Source organism: Papaver somniferum, chromosome 5, assembly GCF_003573695.1.
Source record: "Papaver somniferum cultivar HN1 chromosome 5, ASM357369v1, whole genome shotgun sequence".
Lineage (NCBI taxonomy): Eukaryota > Viridiplantae > Streptophyta > Magnoliopsida > Ranunculales > Papaveraceae > Papaver > Papaver somniferum.
Genome location: NC_039362.1, coordinates 45,820,845 through 45,842,169, shown reverse-complemented (window position 1 = coordinate 45,842,169; position 21,325 = coordinate 45,820,845). Strand labels below are relative to the sequence as shown.

The window sequence follows — 21,325 nt, the reverse complement described above, 5'->3', positions numbered from 1 at the left end:
AGTGTTGGTTGCCGCTTCGCATGGACCAATGATGGCTCTTTGCTTGTATTAGTCCAAAGAAAGATGCTAGTAGGCTTGATAATGCGCATCAAGTTGCAAGGCCAATATTCAGAGTTGGGAATCAGGGTGCCATATTGGGAAGTAGACGGTTGAGATTGGATATCTGTTGCTCTTCCCATCCCAAATAAAACCGCATAGAGGGTAGTTTCTTTCAGTTTCTCATTCAGTTTTTCTTGAAAAGAACCAGTTAACACTACCATTTCCCCCTGTCTAGGAGATATCTCAGAAGAGAAATCTATTTGAATTTTCAAACTATGAAAGGTGATCAGAAACCCCGAGATGTTGATCAGGGAGAGCAAAAGCGAGCCCGAGTCAGTCAACCTTCGCAGCAGGTTTGTTTTTCTGAGATTCCATCTAGTTCTGAGTATAATTTGTGTTCTACTATATAGGAAGCTAGAATGGTTGGTTAATTTGATAAAATTCTGAGTGATGGTGTGGAATTTTTGTAGGGTGATACTGCAAGGGTGTGTGAAGGTTTTAATGGCTATAATGAAAATCAATTGCACTACAATTCCATTGAAAACCTTGGTAGCGCAGTATCTGGAGATGGGAGGGTTGTGCATGCAATTGCTGAGGATGATAATCAGCACCAGAGGATCGAGCGTGGATGTATCGAGAATGGACAACTTGTGGGCATTAAAGATGGCTGGGTTCTGTTTTCTATTCATCCAACTCAAGGCCGACGGGTGGTTAAGGAAGGAATTGTGTTGGTGGGTGATGAAAGGATTATTTGTGGGGTTCTCAACAGGTTTTTTTTTGCTTCCCCCATACCTAACTACGTCAAAGATTAGATTCGCATTAATGATACTCGTCCTCCCACTCCTGACAAGGTACTCTTCCCTAATCTGTTCGTACTTGCTCCATCACTTCGACAGTTGGCTAAGGATGTGGCCGACATATCCCAGGAATGGAATGGTGAAGTAACTCATCCACATGAAGTACCAGAAGAGGAGCCTTTTACACCAGGGGTTGATTCTAGGATTGTGGGTCAGGTATATAGGGCTGCAAGAGCCAGTGCACTGCGTGGAGAGATACCTCAGCTTCCTGAATTGCTAGCTGGAGAGACCTTTCCACCTGGAGCTTATGCAAGGGTTGTAGAAATGGTGTATCAGGCTGTTGTTGCCAGAGCTGTCAGGGATGTGGCCTGTGGATCTGGAGATGCAAGCAAATCCTATCCAGGAGGGCTTCAAATGGCTGCTCAGAGAGATGTGAGTGGCAAAGTACAAAACAACATTTTTATTTTTTGGTTGAAACCATGCTACATATATGTAGAAAAAAATGTTGTTGGGTTTTAGAATTGGTTGTTTATTAGATAATTGAATGAGCATGTTATCACTTATAGTGCTTGTAAAGATTATGCAATGCATCTCAAGCATATCTAGAAAGGGGGCATAGGAGGACCAGAGAGCATACAAGGATATGAGGTCCTGAAATTTACCTTGGGGTTGATTATAGAAATTACTAGATATAGGAGAAGGTTTATCCTGATTTAAAATGAATATGATTATAAGAGAATTATAGTAAAAAATTAAATTTAGGTAGAATACCAAATTAGGAGGAGAAGAGAGAGTCAGGTTCTTACCTCCAGACTGAGAAGCTAAGATTGTAGACTGATACATACCAGAGTAATGTTGTGCAGGGATCCAGTAGAGGAACCAATAATGATAGCAGCCTAGATAACTCAGAGCTAGAAATTGAATTTGTTGTAGCATAAGACCAGATGAATCCTTGAAGTCCAAGATTGAATCTGTATCTATTCCATAGAAGTACCCAGAGTAACAACCACTATGTAGTATCTCCATTGAGTCAACATTGGTGTGGTGATTCCTTAGACTGAGATTTTGGAGATAACTTCCAAACTTAACAAGAACAGTCTGGCTTGCATAACATGGCCTGAAAATGTAAGGATCTGAAGTAGGCTTGATTTTTATCTTTACATCCTCGAAATTGAGAGAATTGAGAGACATGAAAATATCAGTGAATTGGGAATTTTTGGTGATGGGGTGATTTTGGTGACTTTGGTGATTTTTGTGGTGAGATAACTTCTTCTGAGGGAAAATCCCAAAAGGTTGAGATTTGGTTTGGGTTTGTAGGATTTTGGATTGCATATGGGGGGAGTACTTTTGTTCCTTGATATTGAACGACTTACTGTTTCTATTGCTGTTGGGAGATGCTTATGTGTAGTGAAATTTGGTACAAAAATTAGGTGTACCAAATACGATGACTAGTGATTCGATTATGTTCTGTGAGATGTGCTCCGGTTGTGATGCTAGTGTTGTTAGTAATTTTTGTGATTTCAGTGATTTGGGTAACTTTCTTCATCTGTTCTGTAACTGTGAGAGATGTATAAGTGTGATTTGAGTGATTTGAGATGGTAATGTAATTGCAGTAAACCTGAATTGAGAGATTTGATGTAGCCATATGATACAGGAGAAGAGAAATTCAGAATTGGGTGAGAAGATGAAGCATCAGAGAAGAGAAGAGCAGGAGAAGGAGGAAAAAATGAAATTCCGGCAACAATTCCGGGAGAAACTAGCCGTTAGAAACGACCGTTGGGGGAAAACAACAGAGAAAAAGCGGTTGGTTCTAATCGTTAGAATTGCCGACGGTAGTTAGGAGAGAGGAGAGAAGCGAGAGCATTTTTTATTTTTCCAAAGTCTATGCAACCATCCAAGTTTTGGTTTCCATTAAAAACAAAGCCTTGTATTGAATTTCTAAACTAGCCTGCTAACTAGTCGTTAAAATGACAAAGGGAGCTTTGAATTTGAAACTCCAATGATAACTAAAAGTTTGACAAAAACCTCGTTCCATCAAAAATTATGGATGGAAATTCTTTGATTCTATTTAACTTTACTGATACAAGTCTTAATTTACTTTAATGTATTTTTCTTGGTGTTTTCTTCGTAGTAATCATAAAATTTAACTAAGACATGGAACTGTCATTTTAACTCTCTTGTGTTGCAGGTTGGGGTATATGTTGCCATGTTGAATTCTAGCACTGGCTGTCGCAAAAATGAAGGAATGGGTACTTTATTAGTTCTTTGTTTCACTTGCATTGGCGTGTATGTGTTTGCCATGTTAGGCCTTAACTGTTTTGGTTAAATTTTCAGATTTATACAAATGCCTGGCTTTGCCAAATCTTTGTTAATATGATATGGTATGCCGACTCACAAACTTGAAAAGAAAGTGGAATATGTTCAAGGTACATTGGCAACATTCAAGCAAGAGTGGAAAATAACAAGTTGTACTTTGATGTCCGATGGATGGACGGATAAAAAACATAGGTCTATTACAAACTTCTTGGTGAATAGTCCTAGTGGTACATTTTCCTGAAATCGATTGATACATCCGACATACAACATAACACGGTGTTAACACCCTAGATTTTCACACCATAGAACAAGAGGAGATTGAGTAGATACACAAAGTTCTGAAAGAAGTGATTGAATCCACATAATTTCAGCAGTAACAACTGCAAGACCCCTGTATTCGACCTCAGTACTAGAACGAGATACCGTTTTCTGCTTACGAGCACTCCAAGAAATAATATTACCACCCAAATAAATACAATAACCACTAGTAGAACGACGATCATCAAGAGAGCCAGCCCAATCAGAGTCAGTATACGCACTGAATGATAATTTTAGAGAAGGATATGGCCGAAGAAGTATACCAAAAGTTGGAGTATGTTTAAGATATCGTAGTATACGTTTCACCAGACCCCAGTGAAAAACAGTAGATGCATGCATAAACTGACATACCTTATTGACAGCATAAGCCAAATCCGGACGAGTAAATGTCAAATATTGCAACGCCTCAACAATTCTACGATACTCAGTAGCATCAGTTAATAAGGTACTACGATCTGAAGAGATGTCACCAGAAGTACTAAGTGGTGTTTGAATAGGTTTAACACCATCCATTTTTGCTCGAATGAGAAGATCATGAGCATACCTTTGTTGAGAACCTGTAACAATAATATCATCCACATATACCAACAGATAAATAGTGCCATATGAACCATTGTAGATAAATAGAGATGAGTCACACTTTGAAGTGATAAAACCAATTTGCAACAAAAAAGTACTGAGTCGGTGATACCATGCACGAGGAGATTGTTTAATACCATAGAGAGAACGGTGCAGCTTGCAAACGTGTGTAGGAAATTGATAATCAACATAACCTGGAGGTTGTTTCATGTATACCTCTTCTTGAAGTTCACCATGTAAGAAAGCATTTTGCACATCAAGTTGATGAATAGCCCAATTGGAAGATAGAGCCAAAGTAAGAATAATACGAATAGTGCATGGTTTAATAACCAGACTAAACGTTTCAGAAAAATATATTCCCTCTTGTTGATTATATCCTTTAGCAACCAAGCGAGACTTACGACGTTCAATTTCACCATTAGGTTTCCGTTTGATACGAAATACCCATTTACATCCAATAACATTCATAGAAGGATGATATGGTACTAGTAACCAAGTGCCATTTCGGATTAATGTATTGATCTCATCATCCGATGAAACTCGCCAATCTGGATATTTATGAACTTCCGAAATACAAGTTGGCTCACGAAGATAATCACATACCAGTGCGTACTTTGAATTAGGCTTGAAAATTCCATCATTTGCTCTAGTAACCATTAGATGTGTTTCAAGAGCGGGGACTGTAGCTGAAGGACGCGGGACCAAAATCTCAGTCGAATTTCGAGCTGGTACTGACGTCAAATTTGGTGTTGGAGGTGAACTCAACTCAGTTGAAGGTGAAGTAGGTACGGTCGTCAAAACTGGTGATGTAGATGGACTGGAAGTAGATACGAACAAATTAGGTGTAGTGGTTGAACTTGTGGTTGGTACTGAAGCTCCACTGATGCTGTAACTCGATATTTGTGCGGAACTTGAAGTAGCTGGTACTGCAGACACAACCAAGGATGTATCTTCCACTGAATCCAAGCCGAAACTGGGCGGAGATGAGTGCTGATGCTGATGCGGAGGTGGTAGGCCACGTGAAGAATTCGGAGAATCATCATGAGATGTGCGAACTGGCAACACAGGTATAGTATTGGATCTAGTAACAGAAACTGGTGGTAATGAAGTCGATAAAGGTGAATTTGTTACCTGAGAAGCAATCGACGTCGGCGAAGGTGTAGAGGCAAAGGGAAAAGTAGTCTCATCAAAAACAACATGACGACTTACATAAATACGACCAGTAGGAATATGAAGACACTTGTAGACTTTTTGAGATGGACTATAACCAATAAACACACATGGAGAGGACAAAGGCTCCATTTTGTGAGACCTATATGAACGTAAGTGAGGATAACATAGACAACCAAATACACGAAGAGAGGTGTAATCCGGTGAAATACCAAAAAGAGCTTCATATGGAGATGAATTATTAATGGAGGTGGAAGGAACACGATTCATTAAATAACAAGCAGTGTAAAAAGAATCATACTAATACGAGGATGGTACAGAAGCCATGTTTAGAATAGTAAGACCAGTTTCACGAATATGACGATGACGGCGTTCCACTATACCATTTTGTTCAGAAGTGTGAGGACACGAAAGTCTATGAAAATACCAAGTTTCTGAAGATGCGGAGTAAGTTTGCGATACTCTAATGCATTATCAGATTGAAATTTTTTGATTTTTCGATTAAAAAGATTTTCAACATGCTTTTGAAACAAAAAAAAATATAGAAAAGACAGCAGATTTTTGAGACATAGGAAACATCCAAGTAAAACGACTAAACGCATCAATAAAAATGATATAATATTTATAACCTTCATTAGATAAAATATGAGAAGGTCCCCATACATCGGAGACAATTAAATCTAATGGATGCAAATAAGTAGTTTTACTAGAATTAAAAGGTAACTTATGACTCCTATGTTCATGACAAGATGAACAAAACTTAATAGTCTGACTGGAAACCGGAAGTGAAAACTGAGAGACGACTTTACGAATTGTACGCATCATTGGATGTCTCAATCTAGAGTGCCAGTCTTGCAAGCTAGCACGTTCACCTATGCAAACTTTAGGAGACTTAGACGAATCATCAAGTTGATAGAGACCACCCTTCCTACTGCCGCGAATTAAAACCTTCCGGTACATCGATCCTTCACAAGACAAAAATTTGGATGAAATTCAAATAAGACATTATTATCAGTTGTAAGACGAGACACTGAAAATAAGTTATGAGAGATTCGTGGTGCAAAAAGAACATTACGAAGCTGTAACTTACGGTTGGGAGTTCCCAAAACAGAAGACCAACATTAGAAATTGGAATAGAAGGGCCATTACCCATTTGAATTTGATCAAGACCAGTGTACTCATTTGAAAACTGGAGACGAGAAAGATCATTCGTTATATGATCCGTAGCACCACTGTCAGGAATCCATGGAGGAGTTGGCAATAAACCAGTTTGAGCAGAATAGGCACGCGGTGCGGAAGATGGTGGTTGACAACGCGGAGGACGAAAGCCACGATCAAATCGGTTCCAATAATCCGGTGCTTCATGATTGGGACGTCCACAAAGTTGACAAGGAAGTTCAGACCTGTTACGTTGTGAGGAAGGAGCTGAAAACCGTGAGTTTCCGTTGTTGTTCGAAAATCTGTTTGCTCCGTAAGTAGACATGGACGAATTCGTTCCATAGTTGGGCCGAGTGGAGTTCGCAGAACTGGGCCTAGCTGAGGTTGCCGCAGAGTAATGTGGGCCGGGACTGTGGAAGAGAGGTGATGCTGAAGAAGCGCCACGGGATTGAGAGGCGACATTTGCTACGGGCGGAGTGTGCAGTGCCTTGTCCTGATGCTCCATTCGTAACTCAAAGGTTAAAAGGAAGGTAAGAAAATCTTCCACAGTTAGAGAACTCATCGTAGTAGTCAAGGATGTAACAATAGCATCATACGAACTGTCAAGACCAGCGAGAAGACAGTGACGAAATTCTTTGTCAGTAACCGTTGTATTGGCAGCAGCAAGACTATCCACCAAGTCTCGAGCATGATTTATGTATTCTCGCATAGTTTTTGACCCCTTTTTAAGAGCACATAGCTCACAGTGAAGATGATGAATTTGTGCATCAGATTTGGAGGCATATTGAGCTTCAAGAGAGTCCCAAATAGCTTTTGAAGTTGTAAGACGATGAACATGTCAAAAAACAGCAGGTGTAAGAGATGAGAATAGCCAACTTACAAAGATTTTGTCTTGTTTTGTCAAAGAGAGAAAAGCCGGTGAAGGAGCATCATCATCAACAGGAGAAGCTGGGCACGGTTTCGTACCAGTAACATGTCCATCAAGTTCGTAACCCTGAAGATATATAAAAAATTGAGCACGCCACAAGGAATAGTTGTTTTCATCAAGTTTAACTGAAGGGAGGCCATAACCGAAGACTGTGAAGAGACAGTTGAAGACATTAAAACACTACTGGTAAAATAAATAGTTGAAAATTCGGTAGACATGGATGTGGAGGACCTAACCCTAGCTGATACAAAAATAGAACTTATAGGTTTAGGTTAACTTTAGAACTAACAGAAGATGAGAAGAGTTCAAGAAGGGAAGAACAAGACTTAACAGAATTTTGTTTTTTTTATTAACTTAACATACATCGTTACAAGAAGATTGTCAACCTTATATACATGAATAATCTTGAACTCTAAGTTAACCTATTTCCTTAACAGAGTATAACTTCCTAACATACAAGAGTACCAAAGATAGGAAACTCTTAAAAAGAGAAACCACCGTGTACAATGTTGGGTCACATTGTACACCGACTATGTTGTGTTAACACACGGAGAATTTATTTGCATTGCTTGATGGCATTGTTGAGGAAGTTGGAGAAGAAAATGTGCTGCAAGTCATTACTGATGGTGCATTGGCATATGTGATAGCAGGTGAATTGTTGATGGATAAGAGGAAAAGCTTGTATTGGTCTCCATGTGCAGCACACTGCATAAGTCTCATGCTTGAAGATATTGGAGATTTTCCCATGCACCTGGATATTGTTGAGAAGGCTAAGTATGTGTCGGTCTATATTTATAAGCGTTCCTGGGTCTTAAATTAGATGAGAAAACATACTAATGGCAGGGATCTACTTGGGCAGGGGCTACGCGATTTGCTACGAACTACTTAAATTTGAAAAGCCTTCATATATTCAAAGTCTCACTTAGAAAAATGTTTACTTCTGATCCTTGGACAAAAAGTAAGTATGCAAAGGAACAAGTTGGGATCAAGGTGAAGACAATCATTTTGAGTGATGAGAATTTTTGGCAATCGGTTATTAGTTGCCTGAAAAGTGTTATTCCGATAGTGAAAGTACTGAGACTTGTGGATGGAGATGACAAACCGGGAATGGGATACATTTATAAGGCTATTGACAAGCCAAAAGAACAGAGTCAGGCCAATTTCAAGAACGTGAAGCGTAGGTATGAGGTTTACATGAAAATTATTGATTTGAGATGGAACACACAACTCCATGGACCTCTTCATGCAGCAGCTGGATACTTTCTTAATCCTCGGTAAGTAATCGTTTGCTACTGTATATGCATTGGTATTTTTGTCGTTTTTGTCGAAACAACATTATTGATTATCTAACACTAGGTGATTCATTTCTTGTTTTATGTGGATACCAATATGCGACAGACTTTGCCCAAATATTGATGTCAAACTTGGATTTTATGATGCCATCAAAAGAATGTGCCCATCATCGGCAGCGGAAAGGTGCAAAATTGATGGACAAATAGATTTATTTACTAGTGCCGGGGGATGTTTGGTCATGAGATGGCTAGGGAGATTAGAGACAGAAAACATCCAGGTACTTACTACTTACTAGTATTTAGTGTCATGTTATATTTTAATACCACCTGTTTGCTTCAGTGCCATGATATTTTTAAGAATTAGAATCACTGCCTGTAGCAACAAGAAGGGAAATGATTTCATGTTTTTTTTTCCGCTGAAGTCTAAATTTTTTTTAGTACTTACTACTTACTGTCTGCATATTTTAGTACCTACTTTTTTTTTTTTCTACTTTTTTTCTTTAAGCTTTATGGTGGAAGTCATATGGAGATTCTGCTCCCGAGCTCCAAAGAGTTGCTGTTTGTATTTTAAGTGCCACATGTAGTGCTTCTGGATGTGAAAGAAATTGGAGCATATTCGAGCAGGTACATACGAAGAGAAGGAACCGATTGTCGTTACAAAGATTGAATGCACTTGTTTATGTCAAGTATAATCTCCAACTAGACGACAGGTTCACAAATAGGAAGGAAAAGGAGATTCTTATGATCCAATATGCTTGTCAGACGAGGAATCTGATGATGAGTGGATCACTGAGAAAGATGGTGCTTCTTTTCAAACAGATCCTACATGGATGGATGTGCATGATTGGTTTCAAATTACGGAAGTTGAAGCAAATAAAAAGAAACGAAAAAGAGGTTTGTAAAGGGTTTCTTTTGTGTCTAAGACTAGTCTGAAGTGTTGCGGTAACGTTTATTTAACGAGTTGTTTTGGTTGACAGTAGGTCACTTATATACAGTACATCTTTGATTGCTTACAAAGCCAGACAGTGGACAGATTTTTCTCTTTGATATAATTTTAAATACTTGGATATTAATTATGATACATTGTAGGATCATATGGTTTTCCATACATTTTTCTCCATATGGTCTTATTAAATAAATTGGGTACGGAATAAAAACGGTGGTATAAATTAAAATGGGCACCCGAGCCAGATGGTCGTATGAATAAAAGGTTAACTATTTTGTATGGAAGATAACATGATGTCAGGTATTTGGTCGGAATTTCTTGAGTGACTGAAATTGTTGGAAAATCTAATACCGAATATGAGCATCCAAGCTTTCAACTCCGAAACATGAATAAACTTTGAAACTATTCTTGTTTATAATTAAAAAACATAAAGATTTCCTAACAAATGACATATCGTTAATACATTACCTGCTAATTCCGAAATGTATGAATCGACAAATCCTTAACAAACGACACCAAGAAAAATTAACATATACTCCCTCCGTCCTAAATTAAGAGTCCGCTTTGACTTTGCCAAAATATTAAGGAAATCCTACAAAATATCATGACTAGCCCTTGACTAGCCTATTTGATATTATATTATTATCAAAACTAAATTATTAGCTTAAATTTGATAATATTATTATTTTAGGAAATATTTTAAGAAAATAAAAGCAAATTTATATTGTTTTTATTATGGATTCCACAATTTAAGAAATATTTTTTTCTCCATTTGATTTTGGTTTCCAGCACTAAAACTTTGAGTCTTTGGAATTTTTATTTGAGAGGGAAAAAAATTGAAAATTGAAATTGTAGATTATTTTCTCTTTAGAAATACTCGATCATGGAAATTTGAGATTTTCTCATAAATTGTTTTGATCCTTTCCTATGTATATAGCCATGTTTCAAAAAAAAAGAGATGAAGAGATTAATACAGATGAAAAGGTCATGTAAGAATAAATATAAGTTTTATTAGTAATTTTATAACTATCCTTAAATGTTTTTATTTAAAAAAAAATGATAATTAATACAAAGATATTGAGTAAGTTTTTTTTCCTTATATATGGTGATATTATTTAAGATTTTGATATTAAAAATGATTTTATGATTATTAAAAATAAAGGGTATATTTGATAGTTTAAGGGAAAAGTATGTCTATAAACAGAGCGGACAGATAAAAATGCACATACCAAAGTAGAAATTAGGACAGATAAAAAAAGAAAGAGGGAGTACTTGATTTTAAGGATGTCGTATGAAATAATTTGGGGTAAATCTATAAGATTACATAAGGTTATTATAGGAGGGTAAATAATTTCTTGCTTGGTCCTAAGCCCATAAGGTTATTTATAGGAGGGTCCAACCAGATTTTATTCTTATCCTAGGGTCCAAAGTTTTTTTAAAACATGGAAATGACTAATATACCCTACTAGTTAAATATGTGTGAAATAACATACTTTTACCAAATCGAGATTTTATTTATCGGAAGGTCCAAATTTAATTAAAACATATAAAATACCACAAATTTGAGTACATATCTGCTAAATTTGTGTTACAAATTTGAGTACATATCTGCCACCATGCTTAAAATTTGAGTACATATCTGCTGCACTTTTTACAAATCAGCAGTAAGCTCGTAGTCGTAACGAGCACCAGATCCTTGCTCAGTTTGGGGCATTTGATATTGACTGTGACTTGATACCTGTGAGCTCTCTGGTACAACCTAAATGGAAACGAAATGGTTTAAGAGATCACAAGCAACATTATATAGAACGACAAGTTGTACAATTACTTCATCCTTTACCTGCTGGTTCTCCCACTGTGGATGGAATGAAATTGCAGGCCCTGACTGAAGTTGGCCAACATGAGATTGAGGAATGTGCGTGTTGGCTGATGTTACAGAGGGTGGAGCACCTTGCTGCTGCATAACAAAGGGATGCAGCGCAGCAACCTGTCCAGGCAGACCGTAGGCACCAATTCCAAACAGGGACGAAGGAACAATATGAACTCCAGGAACTTGATCTTGCTGTTGATGAGAAAGGGGGAAGTTAAAATTTTCTACCCATGCCAACATAAATTGATGATACTGAGTTGGGACGTAACAACATGCAAATTTATCCAAAAATTAATTTTGTTCATCACATGTAATGTGTTAATCACGACTGTCAAAGCTCCAGAACTGAAAATGCAAGTGCAGGCAAATATCTGCCATTAACGTTTACAACTGTGATGTTGGAGAGCATTCAAAAAAGGCATCGTTGAACCTACCTTAACTGATCCATTGCCAGTTGAAGCAACAGCCTGAAAATCCTCAACGTTCCCGTTTAGGTAGGCACTAGTATTACCATTTCGAGGGGAACCCCCATTTACACTGATCTGGTTCCCTTTGTCTTGTGTATGTGCTAATGCCTCCTTAGTTTTTGAAGCTGCACGAACCAAAAGAAGTAGCAAAATTGTGAATAAAACAGAATTAGAAGAAGTTTATATCAGTTTGACATATACGTACTGCGGAGTCATGAACTAAAAACTGAACTTCATGTCAAAGAAGTGGCCAAACTCAATTGCATGACAAGAATAGGTGACAAAACTATGAAAAATAAGAGGATCGAAACATATATTATAGTATTTTGTATATGTACTGACGGATAAGACTAAAAAATGAGACAAAGCACATCCAAATAGCATTTCCTATCAGTATGCGACATATGTACTGAAGATTCATGAACAACAAATCAACTGCATGACAAAAATAGGTAATAGATCTATGAAAAATAAGAGGATCGAAACAAATATTACAGTATTTCGTATATGTACTGACGGATAAGACTAAAAAAGGTGACAACACTTCAGTATTATATATACATACTCATGGATCGAATAAAAAAAACTGGAAAAACTTCGAATAAAACAAAATCAGAAGAGTAATCACCCCTGCACAGATAGTTTCTCCTTTTGTGTCCAACCTTCTTGTCGGTGGGGTGCGTGACTTTTAGTAACCTAATCACATGCTCGATGCACACAGCTGGTTCTTTCAAAAATTAGCAACCTGTTTAAGAATAAAACTTGACTACATTTCTAGTATAAATGACTTAGTGGCGAAGAATCAGTGAGTTCCCATTCGAGTAACCTTAGAGTTGCTGACAAACAAAAGAATTTTTGTTAGGCCATTCACTTCCTTGTAAATTTGTTTGACACAGTTGACAGTTGTAAATGGTAGTTGAATCATGCATGCAATTTCACCCATCATTTTCAGCTAATAATGAAAGGATTTTATAACATTTTATACTCATTTGTTTGTGCAGCGCTGAACAACAAATTACTGACATATGTACTGAAGATTCATGAACAACAAATCAACTGCATGACAAAAATAGGTAATAGATCTATGAAAAATAAGAGGATCGAAACAAACATTACAGTATTTCGTATATGTACTGACGGATAAGACTAAAAAAGGTGACAACACTTCAGTATTATACATACATACTCATGGATAGAACAAAAAAAACTGGAAAAACTTCGAATAAAACAAAATCAGAAGAGTACGCCATATATGTACTGTCAATTCATACCAAAAAAACACTGTAAAAAACTGAAACCAAACCTATAGATGCATAATAAACACAGATTAACAGTACGTCATATACGTACTGATGGTTAATACACAAAACCAAACTGAAACCAAACCAAAATCCACTAAAATGAAACTAAAATACCAGATCTACAAACGAAACGAACGTAAAACATGATTTTATAACTAGATATGGACTATTTTCATCAAAAACCACCAGTACATCATATACGTATTGATGATTAATACACAAAGGCAAACTAAAAACAAACCAAAGACCAACAAAATGGAATTAAAACATCAGATCTACTAATGAAATGAACATAAAACATGACTTTCTATCTAGATCTGAAGGATTTTTATCAAAATCGAAGTAAAAAAATTAAAAAATCAAGCATGAATATCGTAAGAACAAAAAATCCACCTACCGATTACACTTGCAGAGCTCGAACTCATGAATCGAACTCACGAATCGAACAAGGACCTCAAATAATCTTCACTTGCAGAGCTCTTCTCTCAAAACATAAATTGAGAGAATGAAAAAGAAAAAAACGTATCTATCTGTTTTTATATAGTGGGGGGTGTTTTGGGAATTATGATAATACGTCACATGTGTCCCGCACTGTACAGGTCCTAGGCTTAAAAAATTAGGTCCAGTTTCATGTTTTCTTTTAATTATGGACCTATGCTTACTGGGCTTTAATGGGTGGACCTGCCACTAACTAGTATCACCAAACTAGTACCTATAGATAATTCCTACTAAAATAAATTGGGTGTGTGTCGGTCAGTTGGTCGTATAAATTAACATGGGAATCATTATATAAATGTGGTTGCTTCAATGTGGTTGCAGAATTTTAGAAGCTAGTATAAAAACTACTTGCAAAAATACAATAGTTGTATTAAAACACCATATTTATGTTGAGAAAAGATATACTCCCTCCGTTCCTTTTTAATAGGCTGGTTTCTATAAATAAATGTTTCAAAAAATAGGCTGGTTTTCTAATTGGGAAAGTCAAATGTTACTTTAGTTTTCTGGGACCACTTTTCTCTCTACTTCTTTTGATGACAAGTATCATGTGGACCATTTCACTTTATTTCTTTTGTTGACAAGTGTCATGGGGACCATTTCACTTCACTTCTTTTATTGACAAGTGTCATGAGGACCACTTTCAATGATTAGTTCTCTTAATTTCCTTAATTTTCTCTAAAAACAAAACCAGCCTACTAAAAAAGAATGGTGGGAGTATATCACAAGAAATAAATAAGATCATCATCGTGGTATCTTGAAATGTAGTATAAAATCTAAAAGACAATCACAGACGGTTATGAGTCTTATGACATCTACACAATGGCAGACCACATGTTTTTCTTAATAAGATGGTTGAAATAAAAATTAAAACGAATAAAAACTATACTTCCATCGACCAATATTGTTGCTCCAGCAAGCCCAATCGCCTTAGCCTTTTTAGATGTTAGGAACTGGATTCTTCCGTCCAAACACGCATGCTCTAAACCAACACAAATCGATTCATCGGATTCGGATATTCTCTAAAGTAAGCTACACAAATGCACAATAATATACTGTAAGAAGTAAAACAAGGGGGAACCCTCATTTTTGAAGAAGATAGACTACACAAATGACATAAAGCATGCCTTAACTGAAATGGAACAAGGAGAAAAATAACTCTAGTTCTGATTTCCATGATATGTACCAACTATACTGGTATAAGAAGCTGGATACCCAGCCTTTAATGTACTTTGTTCTTTGGACAGAGTGGGGTCGACTCATTGAAGAAGTACAAGTTTGCAGTTGAGGCTTGGCAATTATACTTCATAATATTCTCATCTAAAGTTTCATCCATTGAGTTATCCTCTAAGAAGAGGCAAAACCAACAGATCAAGTAACCATCCTTGTACTCATAAGACTCCAACAACCACAACAATGAAAAATAAATAAAAACAACATTGTTTGACCAAATTTAAATTCTCAAACATATTACCAGGAAGGATTTGCAGGGATCACATGATATTTTCACACAACATTGAATAATAAACACCACATCAATCAGATAAATATGCATGCTATGTAATATAAACACTGCTACCGCAATAATTGTTATTTGATGGACCATGACATGCTGAAGAATACAAGTATTAGATATCATTCTATGTAACCAGTTAAGTTATTTCCATCTATCTAACACCTAATATTAGTTATGTCTATGTTTTCACAATGAAAACTCTGGTAAGAAATTACATGTACAATACATGGGTCACAAGAAAACGATCCTCCTTCTACCGAGACTAAAGAGCTTGAAGATATGCTTGTTGGAGAAAATGACAACAATCAAAAAAATTGAGAAGAAAATACTTAGCTTAAACCGACGCTTGACTGATGTTCTTGGAGACGCACATATAATTGTAGCAGGAACTAGTAGAGCCACGTATGAGATACGCTGACCTAAAGGCAATATCGCCTGCTACTCCTCTGAGATGCTATAGCAGTTGGCGAGTCACCTCCAGAATACAACTACTGATACTACCCCTCAATGTAGCATACAAAGAAGGTACTTTAAGAGCTTGGCAGAGATTTAAGAAGAAAATGAAATAGTTACAGAGAAACTAAAACAGTAGCAGAGAATAATAAGAGAGGAAGAAGCTACTTCTTCTCTGTTGTATGTTTAAAACTGAGCTTAACAACTCCTTTTATAGTCAGTCAAAAATTCACCCGTTACTAACAAAAAAAGATTCCCATGCGTATAAAACATTTTCTGACTAAAGCTGAAAAGAAAAGCAATAGTCAAAAACATTTTCTGACTTCTGAAAAAAGCTGAAAAGCAACAGAAAAAACAGTATCTGACTTCTGACAAAAGATGAAATGAAAGGCAGTGATAAGACTTATGCTTTTGTCAGTCAAAGCACGCGTGTCAGACAAAAATCAGAGTGAGATTCTTCATGCGTGTGACAACACACGTACAAACAAAAGGCTAAGAGATTCTTCTACATGTGCGGAAAGCACGAACGAAAATTTCAGTAAAAAGATATGATCTTATTGAACCCACACCCGAACCCGACCGACCGCACGGTGGCGTGCGTGCTTCGGTGCGAAGCACTGCGCGTACAGGAAAGGAAACCTTGCCCTAGTCTAGGTCTTCTCCCTCACACACAAGTGTGTTGACCCAAAGGTCCATGCCCTTTATCCAATTCTATGGTATTTAAGTCTAAAACTCTTTAGATTTTAGTCAATGTGGGACTATTGTTTATCTATTCACATGAAAAAACAATTAGTGGGAAATAGGTCTAGGGATCAAATCATAGTACATGCACATTTGGTTTTACAAAAAAAAAACCCGTTTTTTCCAACAATCCCCCACATGAATGATAAAACATGTCGACAAAAATACGAGAAAACAGAGTACATCAAAAATAGGCTAAGGTGTCCCAGAGATTGAACCTTAACTTAGTGAGAGGTTACCAGAACTGCTTGTTGAAACAGTAAACACAATGTCTTGAACCGCCAACAGTGAATGCAATTCAGAAATAACAACCACGCCTGATGTCTCAAAAAAAAGCTGCCAAGCTCTTGCCGTTGTGCCCGTTTTGGCCGTGGGCTAAATTCCGGACTTAATGAATGTCTCTAGAGAATCAGCTCAAATTCTCATAGGAAGCGGCCCCACTTCCAACATCCACATAGGTGAGTCCATTAAGAGTGTCCTGCTACACCCCGCTTTAAGCAAAGCCATGGTACTCATTAAGATCTCAACGGATCATCCTAAATCATGCAGGTAGCACTATCACACAGTTACACCATAGGGAGGGACTAAGATAGTGTTTTCCTGACATCACCAAAAATTAGTTGTCTCATTGAACCTTGATCTTGGAGCTCCATTCACAAGGTTGAGTATCCTTCATGGCGATTTATTCTATGAGCTTAAGTCCCATCCCCCTCGATGTGGATCTAACTACCTCTCTAGATAATCCTTTCGTCAAAGGATCTGCGATATTCTCTTTAGACCTCACAAAGTCTATAGAGATGATACCAGTAGAGAGTAGTTGTTTCACTGTCTTGTGTCTTCTTTGTAGATGTATAGACTTTTCGTTGTATACATTATTCTTTGCGCAACCAATAGTAGCTTGACTATCACAGTGGATTGCGATCGAAGACACATGCTTGTGCCAGAGTGGAATTCCTCCCAGGAAACCTCGTATCCATTCAACTTCCTCTCCATCTTTCTCCAAGGCTATAAACTCAGACTCCATGGTGGATCGATCTATACATGTCTGTTTGGAAGACTTCCATGACACAGACGCACCTCCAAGTGTGAAGATGTACCCATTAGTGGATTTGCACTCATCTGAGTCTGATATCCAGTTAGCATCACAATACCCTTCTAGCACATCATGATACTTCCCAAAACTTAAGCAATAGTTTGAAGTTCCTCTCAGGTACCGTAGAACTATGTAGAGAGCATTCCAGTGATCCTGCCCAGGGTTGCAAGTGTACCTGCTCAATCTACTCACATTGTAGGCAATGTCAGGTCTTGTGCAGTTCATCAAATACATAAGACTGCCAATAATGCGAGAATACTCAAGTTGAGAAATTCCCTCACCCTTGTTCCTTTTCAAGTTACAATTGGGATCATAAGGAGTAGATACAGGTTTAGCATTTTCATGATTAAATCTCTTAAGTACAGTTTCAGCATAATGAGATTGACTAAGACTATATCCATCAGACGTCTTTCTAATTTTCATCCCTAAGATTACATCTGCGGGGCTTAAGTCTTTCATGTCAAAATTTTCGTTAAGCATGCTTTTAGTGGTATTAATAATATCAAGGTTACTGCCTAATATGAGCATATCATCAACATATAGGCACACAATAACATGAGAATCATCCACAGATTTAATGTAAACACATTTATCAGATTCATTAACCTTGAAGCCATTAGATATCATTACATGATCAAATTTTTCATGCCACTGTTTAGGTGCTTGTTTTAAACCATACAGAGATTTGTTCAATTTGCATACTTTGTCTTCAAACCCTTTCACAAAAAAACCTTCAGGTTGGTCCATATAAATTTCTTCATTCAATTCACCATATAAAAATGCAGTTTTAACATCCATCTGATGTATATGCAAATCATAAATAGAAACAATAGCAATCAGCATCCTAATAGAAGTGATTCTTGTGACCGGTGAATATGTATCAAAGAAATCTAATCCTTCCTGTTGTCTATAGCCCTTAGCTACCAACCTAGCTTTGTGTTTTTCTATAGTTCCATTTGTTCTAAGCTTCCTTTTGAAGACCCACTTGCAACCTATGGTTTTACTACCAGGAGGTAAGTCTACAAGCTCCCAAGTTTCGTTTTGTTGAATGGAATCCCACTCATTAATCGAAGCTTCTTCCCAGAAGGGAGCTTCCGGAGAAGTCATAGCTTCCTTATAGGTTTTGGTTTCAGACTCTACAGTAAGAGTCACAAAATCTGGACCGAAACTTTTCTCGGTTCTAACCCTCTTACTTCTTCTAGGTTCGGTCTCATCATCTAGAGATGAGGGCTGACTAGTTGAAGGAACATCTGAGAGGTCATCATGGACCCTTTTGCGAGGTCCAGACCCTAAAGGAAAAATGTGTTCAAAAAACACTGCATATCTAGATTCCATTATGGTGTTCTGACCAATGACTATGAACCTATAAGCACTAGTGTGCTCAAGATAGCCTAGGAAAACACAATCCACAGTTTTAGGTCCTATTTTGGTTTTCTTGGATCGAGGAATGGCCACCTTGGCCAAACACCCCCACACTTTAAAGAATGCATATGAAGGTTGTCTACCTCTCCATAACTCATATGGAGTTTTGTCAGATTTCTTAAATGGAACTCGGTTCAAGATATAGCAAGCAGAGAGAATTGCTTCCCCCACAAGTTCGTAGGTAGCCCTGAACTAGCTAACATAGCGTTCACCATATCTATGAGTGTTCGTTTTTTCCTTTAAGATACTCCATTCGACTCAGGTGAAGAAGGTGCAGTAGTTTCATGAATGATGCCATTAAGTTTGCAAAATTCTCCTATAGGTATCACATACTCACCGCCTCGGTCTGACCTAAGAGTTTTAATTGTAACACCTCTTTGGTTTTCTACTTCAAGTTTATATAATTTGAAAGCGTCTAAGGCTTCATCTTTACTTCTAAGAAGATAAACCTGACACTATCGTGAATAATCATCGATAAAAGTGACGTACCATTTTTTACCACCTCTAGTTGGTGTTGATTTCAAATCTCCTAAATCCGAGTGGATTAGTTCTAGGGGAGTTGTACTACGTTCAACCTTTTTGTTAAAGCGTTTTCTTGCATATTTAGATTCAACACAAATTTCACATTTATGACCTTTGTCAATGTTTATTTTAGGAACGAAGCCTAAATTAGCAAGTCTTTCAATGGATTTGAAATTAACATGTCCTAGTCTATCATGCCATACAGGTGAGGAGTCACAAACATAAGAAGAAGAAGATGCATTAACATTCAAGTTCAAAGAAAGTACACTAAGCTTAATCATGTTTTCAGTGACATAACCTTTTCCTACGAAGTCACCACCCTTAGAGATTACAACTTTGTTAGACTCAGCTACAAATTTAAAACCTTTACCAAGTAAGATGGTTTCTGGGATAAGATTCTTGCATATTTCCGGGACGTGATACACGTCATTCAATGCGAGATTTTTTCCTGAAGTGAGCTTCAATTCAACCTTGCCTTTTCCCACCACTTTCGCGGTGGAAGAGTTACCCATAAACAATTTCTCATCGTCTCCTACTTTGTCATAGGAGGAGAAAGTATTTCTGAACTTGCAGACATGCCTGGTGGCTCCAGAATCTAACCACCAGTCTCTCACATTGGTCACATTTGAGACAAGGTTGACTTCAGACACCATGCCAGTAAAATATCCAGAATCATCTACTATGTTTGCCTTATTTTTCTGTTTTGGATCATTTTTGGTCTTTTTAGGCCCCCTACATTCTTTGGCCATATGACCGGTCTTACCATAGTTGTAGTAGTCACCTTTGATGGTGTTTTTGGAGACACCACCATTTGGTTTAAGATGGTTACCTTTGGAGTTACGACGTTTGTTACCATTTTTGCTGGATGCAAATTTTCCATCATGCTCTTTCTTTGTTGCAGCATTATCATTTAGGACTTGAGATTTATTGGACATGTCTTTGCTCGGCATCAGGATCTTGTCCTTGCAGCACAGTAGTTCTTCAACTTGGATCTTTTTCCCCATCTCTATCATGGTGATTTCACGATTCTTGTGTCGCAGCCTCCTCTTGTACTCGTTTCATGAGGTTGGAAGCTTTTCAATCACTGTAGATACTTTTAGAGCTTCATCAATATGCATGCCTTCATCAAGAATTTCGTTGATGATTAGCTGGAGTTCGATGAATTGTTCTACTACAGGCTTTTTATCAGTCATCTTATATTCCAGGAACCTAACCACCAAGAACTTCTTGCTTCCAGCAACCTCAGCAAGATATTTTTCTTCCAGGGCTTCCCATAAATCAAAAGCTGTAAAATTTTCTTTTGCATTATAAAAGTCGTACAAGGAGTCATCCAGACAGTTAAGAATATGGTTTTTGCACATGTAATTCTTCCTAGTCCACCTATCCAGTCTATCTTCATAACGACGGTCATGAAGCCTTCTCAAGGGTCTTTCTAAGGCAACTTCATCTAACCTTTGGTCTTTTAAGAAGAATAACATTTTGGACTGCCATCGTTTAAAGTATTTTTCACTAAACTTTGGGGGTTTGTCTACAATACTCTTTCCCATGTTGTTACAGCAAAAATATAGTAATGAAGGATATTGCCTTTAGATTGTTGGAGAAAATGACAACAATCGAAAAAATTGAGAAGAAAATACTTAGATCAAACCGACGCTTGACTGATGTTCTTGGAGATGCACAAATAATTGTAGCAGGAACTAGTAGAGGCACGTATGAGATACGCTGACTTAAAGGCAATATCGCCTGCTACTCCTCTGAGATGCTATAGCAGTTGGCGAGTCACCTCCAGGATACAACTACTGATAGTACCCCTCAATGTAGCATACAAAGAAGGTACTCTAAGAGCTTGACAGAGATTTAAGAAGAAAATGAAATAGTTACAGAGAAACTAAAACAGTAGCA

General features: G+C 37.3%; 2 protein-coding genes across 2 annotated transcripts; one reads left to right on the top strand and one right to left on the bottom strand.

Annotated features, from left to right (window-relative positions):
• Positions 1–8,235: 8,235 nt before the first annotated feature.
• On the top strand, positions 8,236–9,499 carry LOC113279002. The gene is made up of 4 exons (XM_026527715.1): positions 8,236–8,579; positions 8,704–8,875; positions 9,117–9,221; positions 9,320–9,499. Exons 1-4 carry the CDS (start codon positions 8,236–8,238, stop codon positions 9,497–9,499), a joined length of 801 nt encoding a protein of 266 aa, XP_026383500.1.
• Positions 9,500–11,194: 1,695 nt separating this feature from the next.
• Positions 11,195–20,427, bottom strand: LOC113279001. Its single transcript, XM_026527714.1, has 4 exons — positions 20,277–20,427; positions 11,848–12,005; positions 11,384–11,605; positions 11,195–11,302 (listed from the first exon to the last, which is right to left on the bottom strand). The coding sequence occupies exons 1-4, from the start codon at positions 20,425–20,427 to the stop codon at positions 11,195–11,197; spliced, it is 639 nt and encodes a 212-aa protein (XP_026383499.1).
• Between the last annotated feature and the right edge of the window lie 898 nt (positions 20,428–21,325).

Excerpts from the sequence above, each read along its gene's own strand:
- LOC113279002 (XM_026527715.1), top strand. The coding sequence starts at position 8,236 with ATGTTTACTTCTGATCCTTGGACAAAAAGTAAGTATGCAAAGGAACAA. Across the intron at positions 8,580-8,703 it reads GGATACTTTCTTAATCCTCG|ACTTTGCCCAAATATTGATG; the intron begins GTAAGTAATCGT and ends AATATGCGACAG. Across the intron at positions 8,876-9,116 it reads TAGAGACAGAAAACATCCAG|TCATATGGAGATTCTGCTCC; the intron begins GTACTTACTACT and ends TTATGGTGGAAG.
- LOC113279001 (XM_026527714.1), bottom strand. The coding sequence starts at position 20,427 with ATGGGGAAAAAGATCCAAGTTGAAGAACTACTGTGCTGCAAGGACAAG. Across the intron at positions 11,606-11,847 it reads CTGGCAATGGATCAGTTAAG|CAAGATCAAGTTCCTGGAGT; the intron begins GTAGGTTCAACG and ends TCTCATCAACAG. Across the intron at positions 11,303-11,383 it reads CACAGTGGGAGAACCAGCAG|GTTGTACCAGAGAGCTCACA; the intron begins GTAAAGGATGAA and ends GTTTCCATTTAG.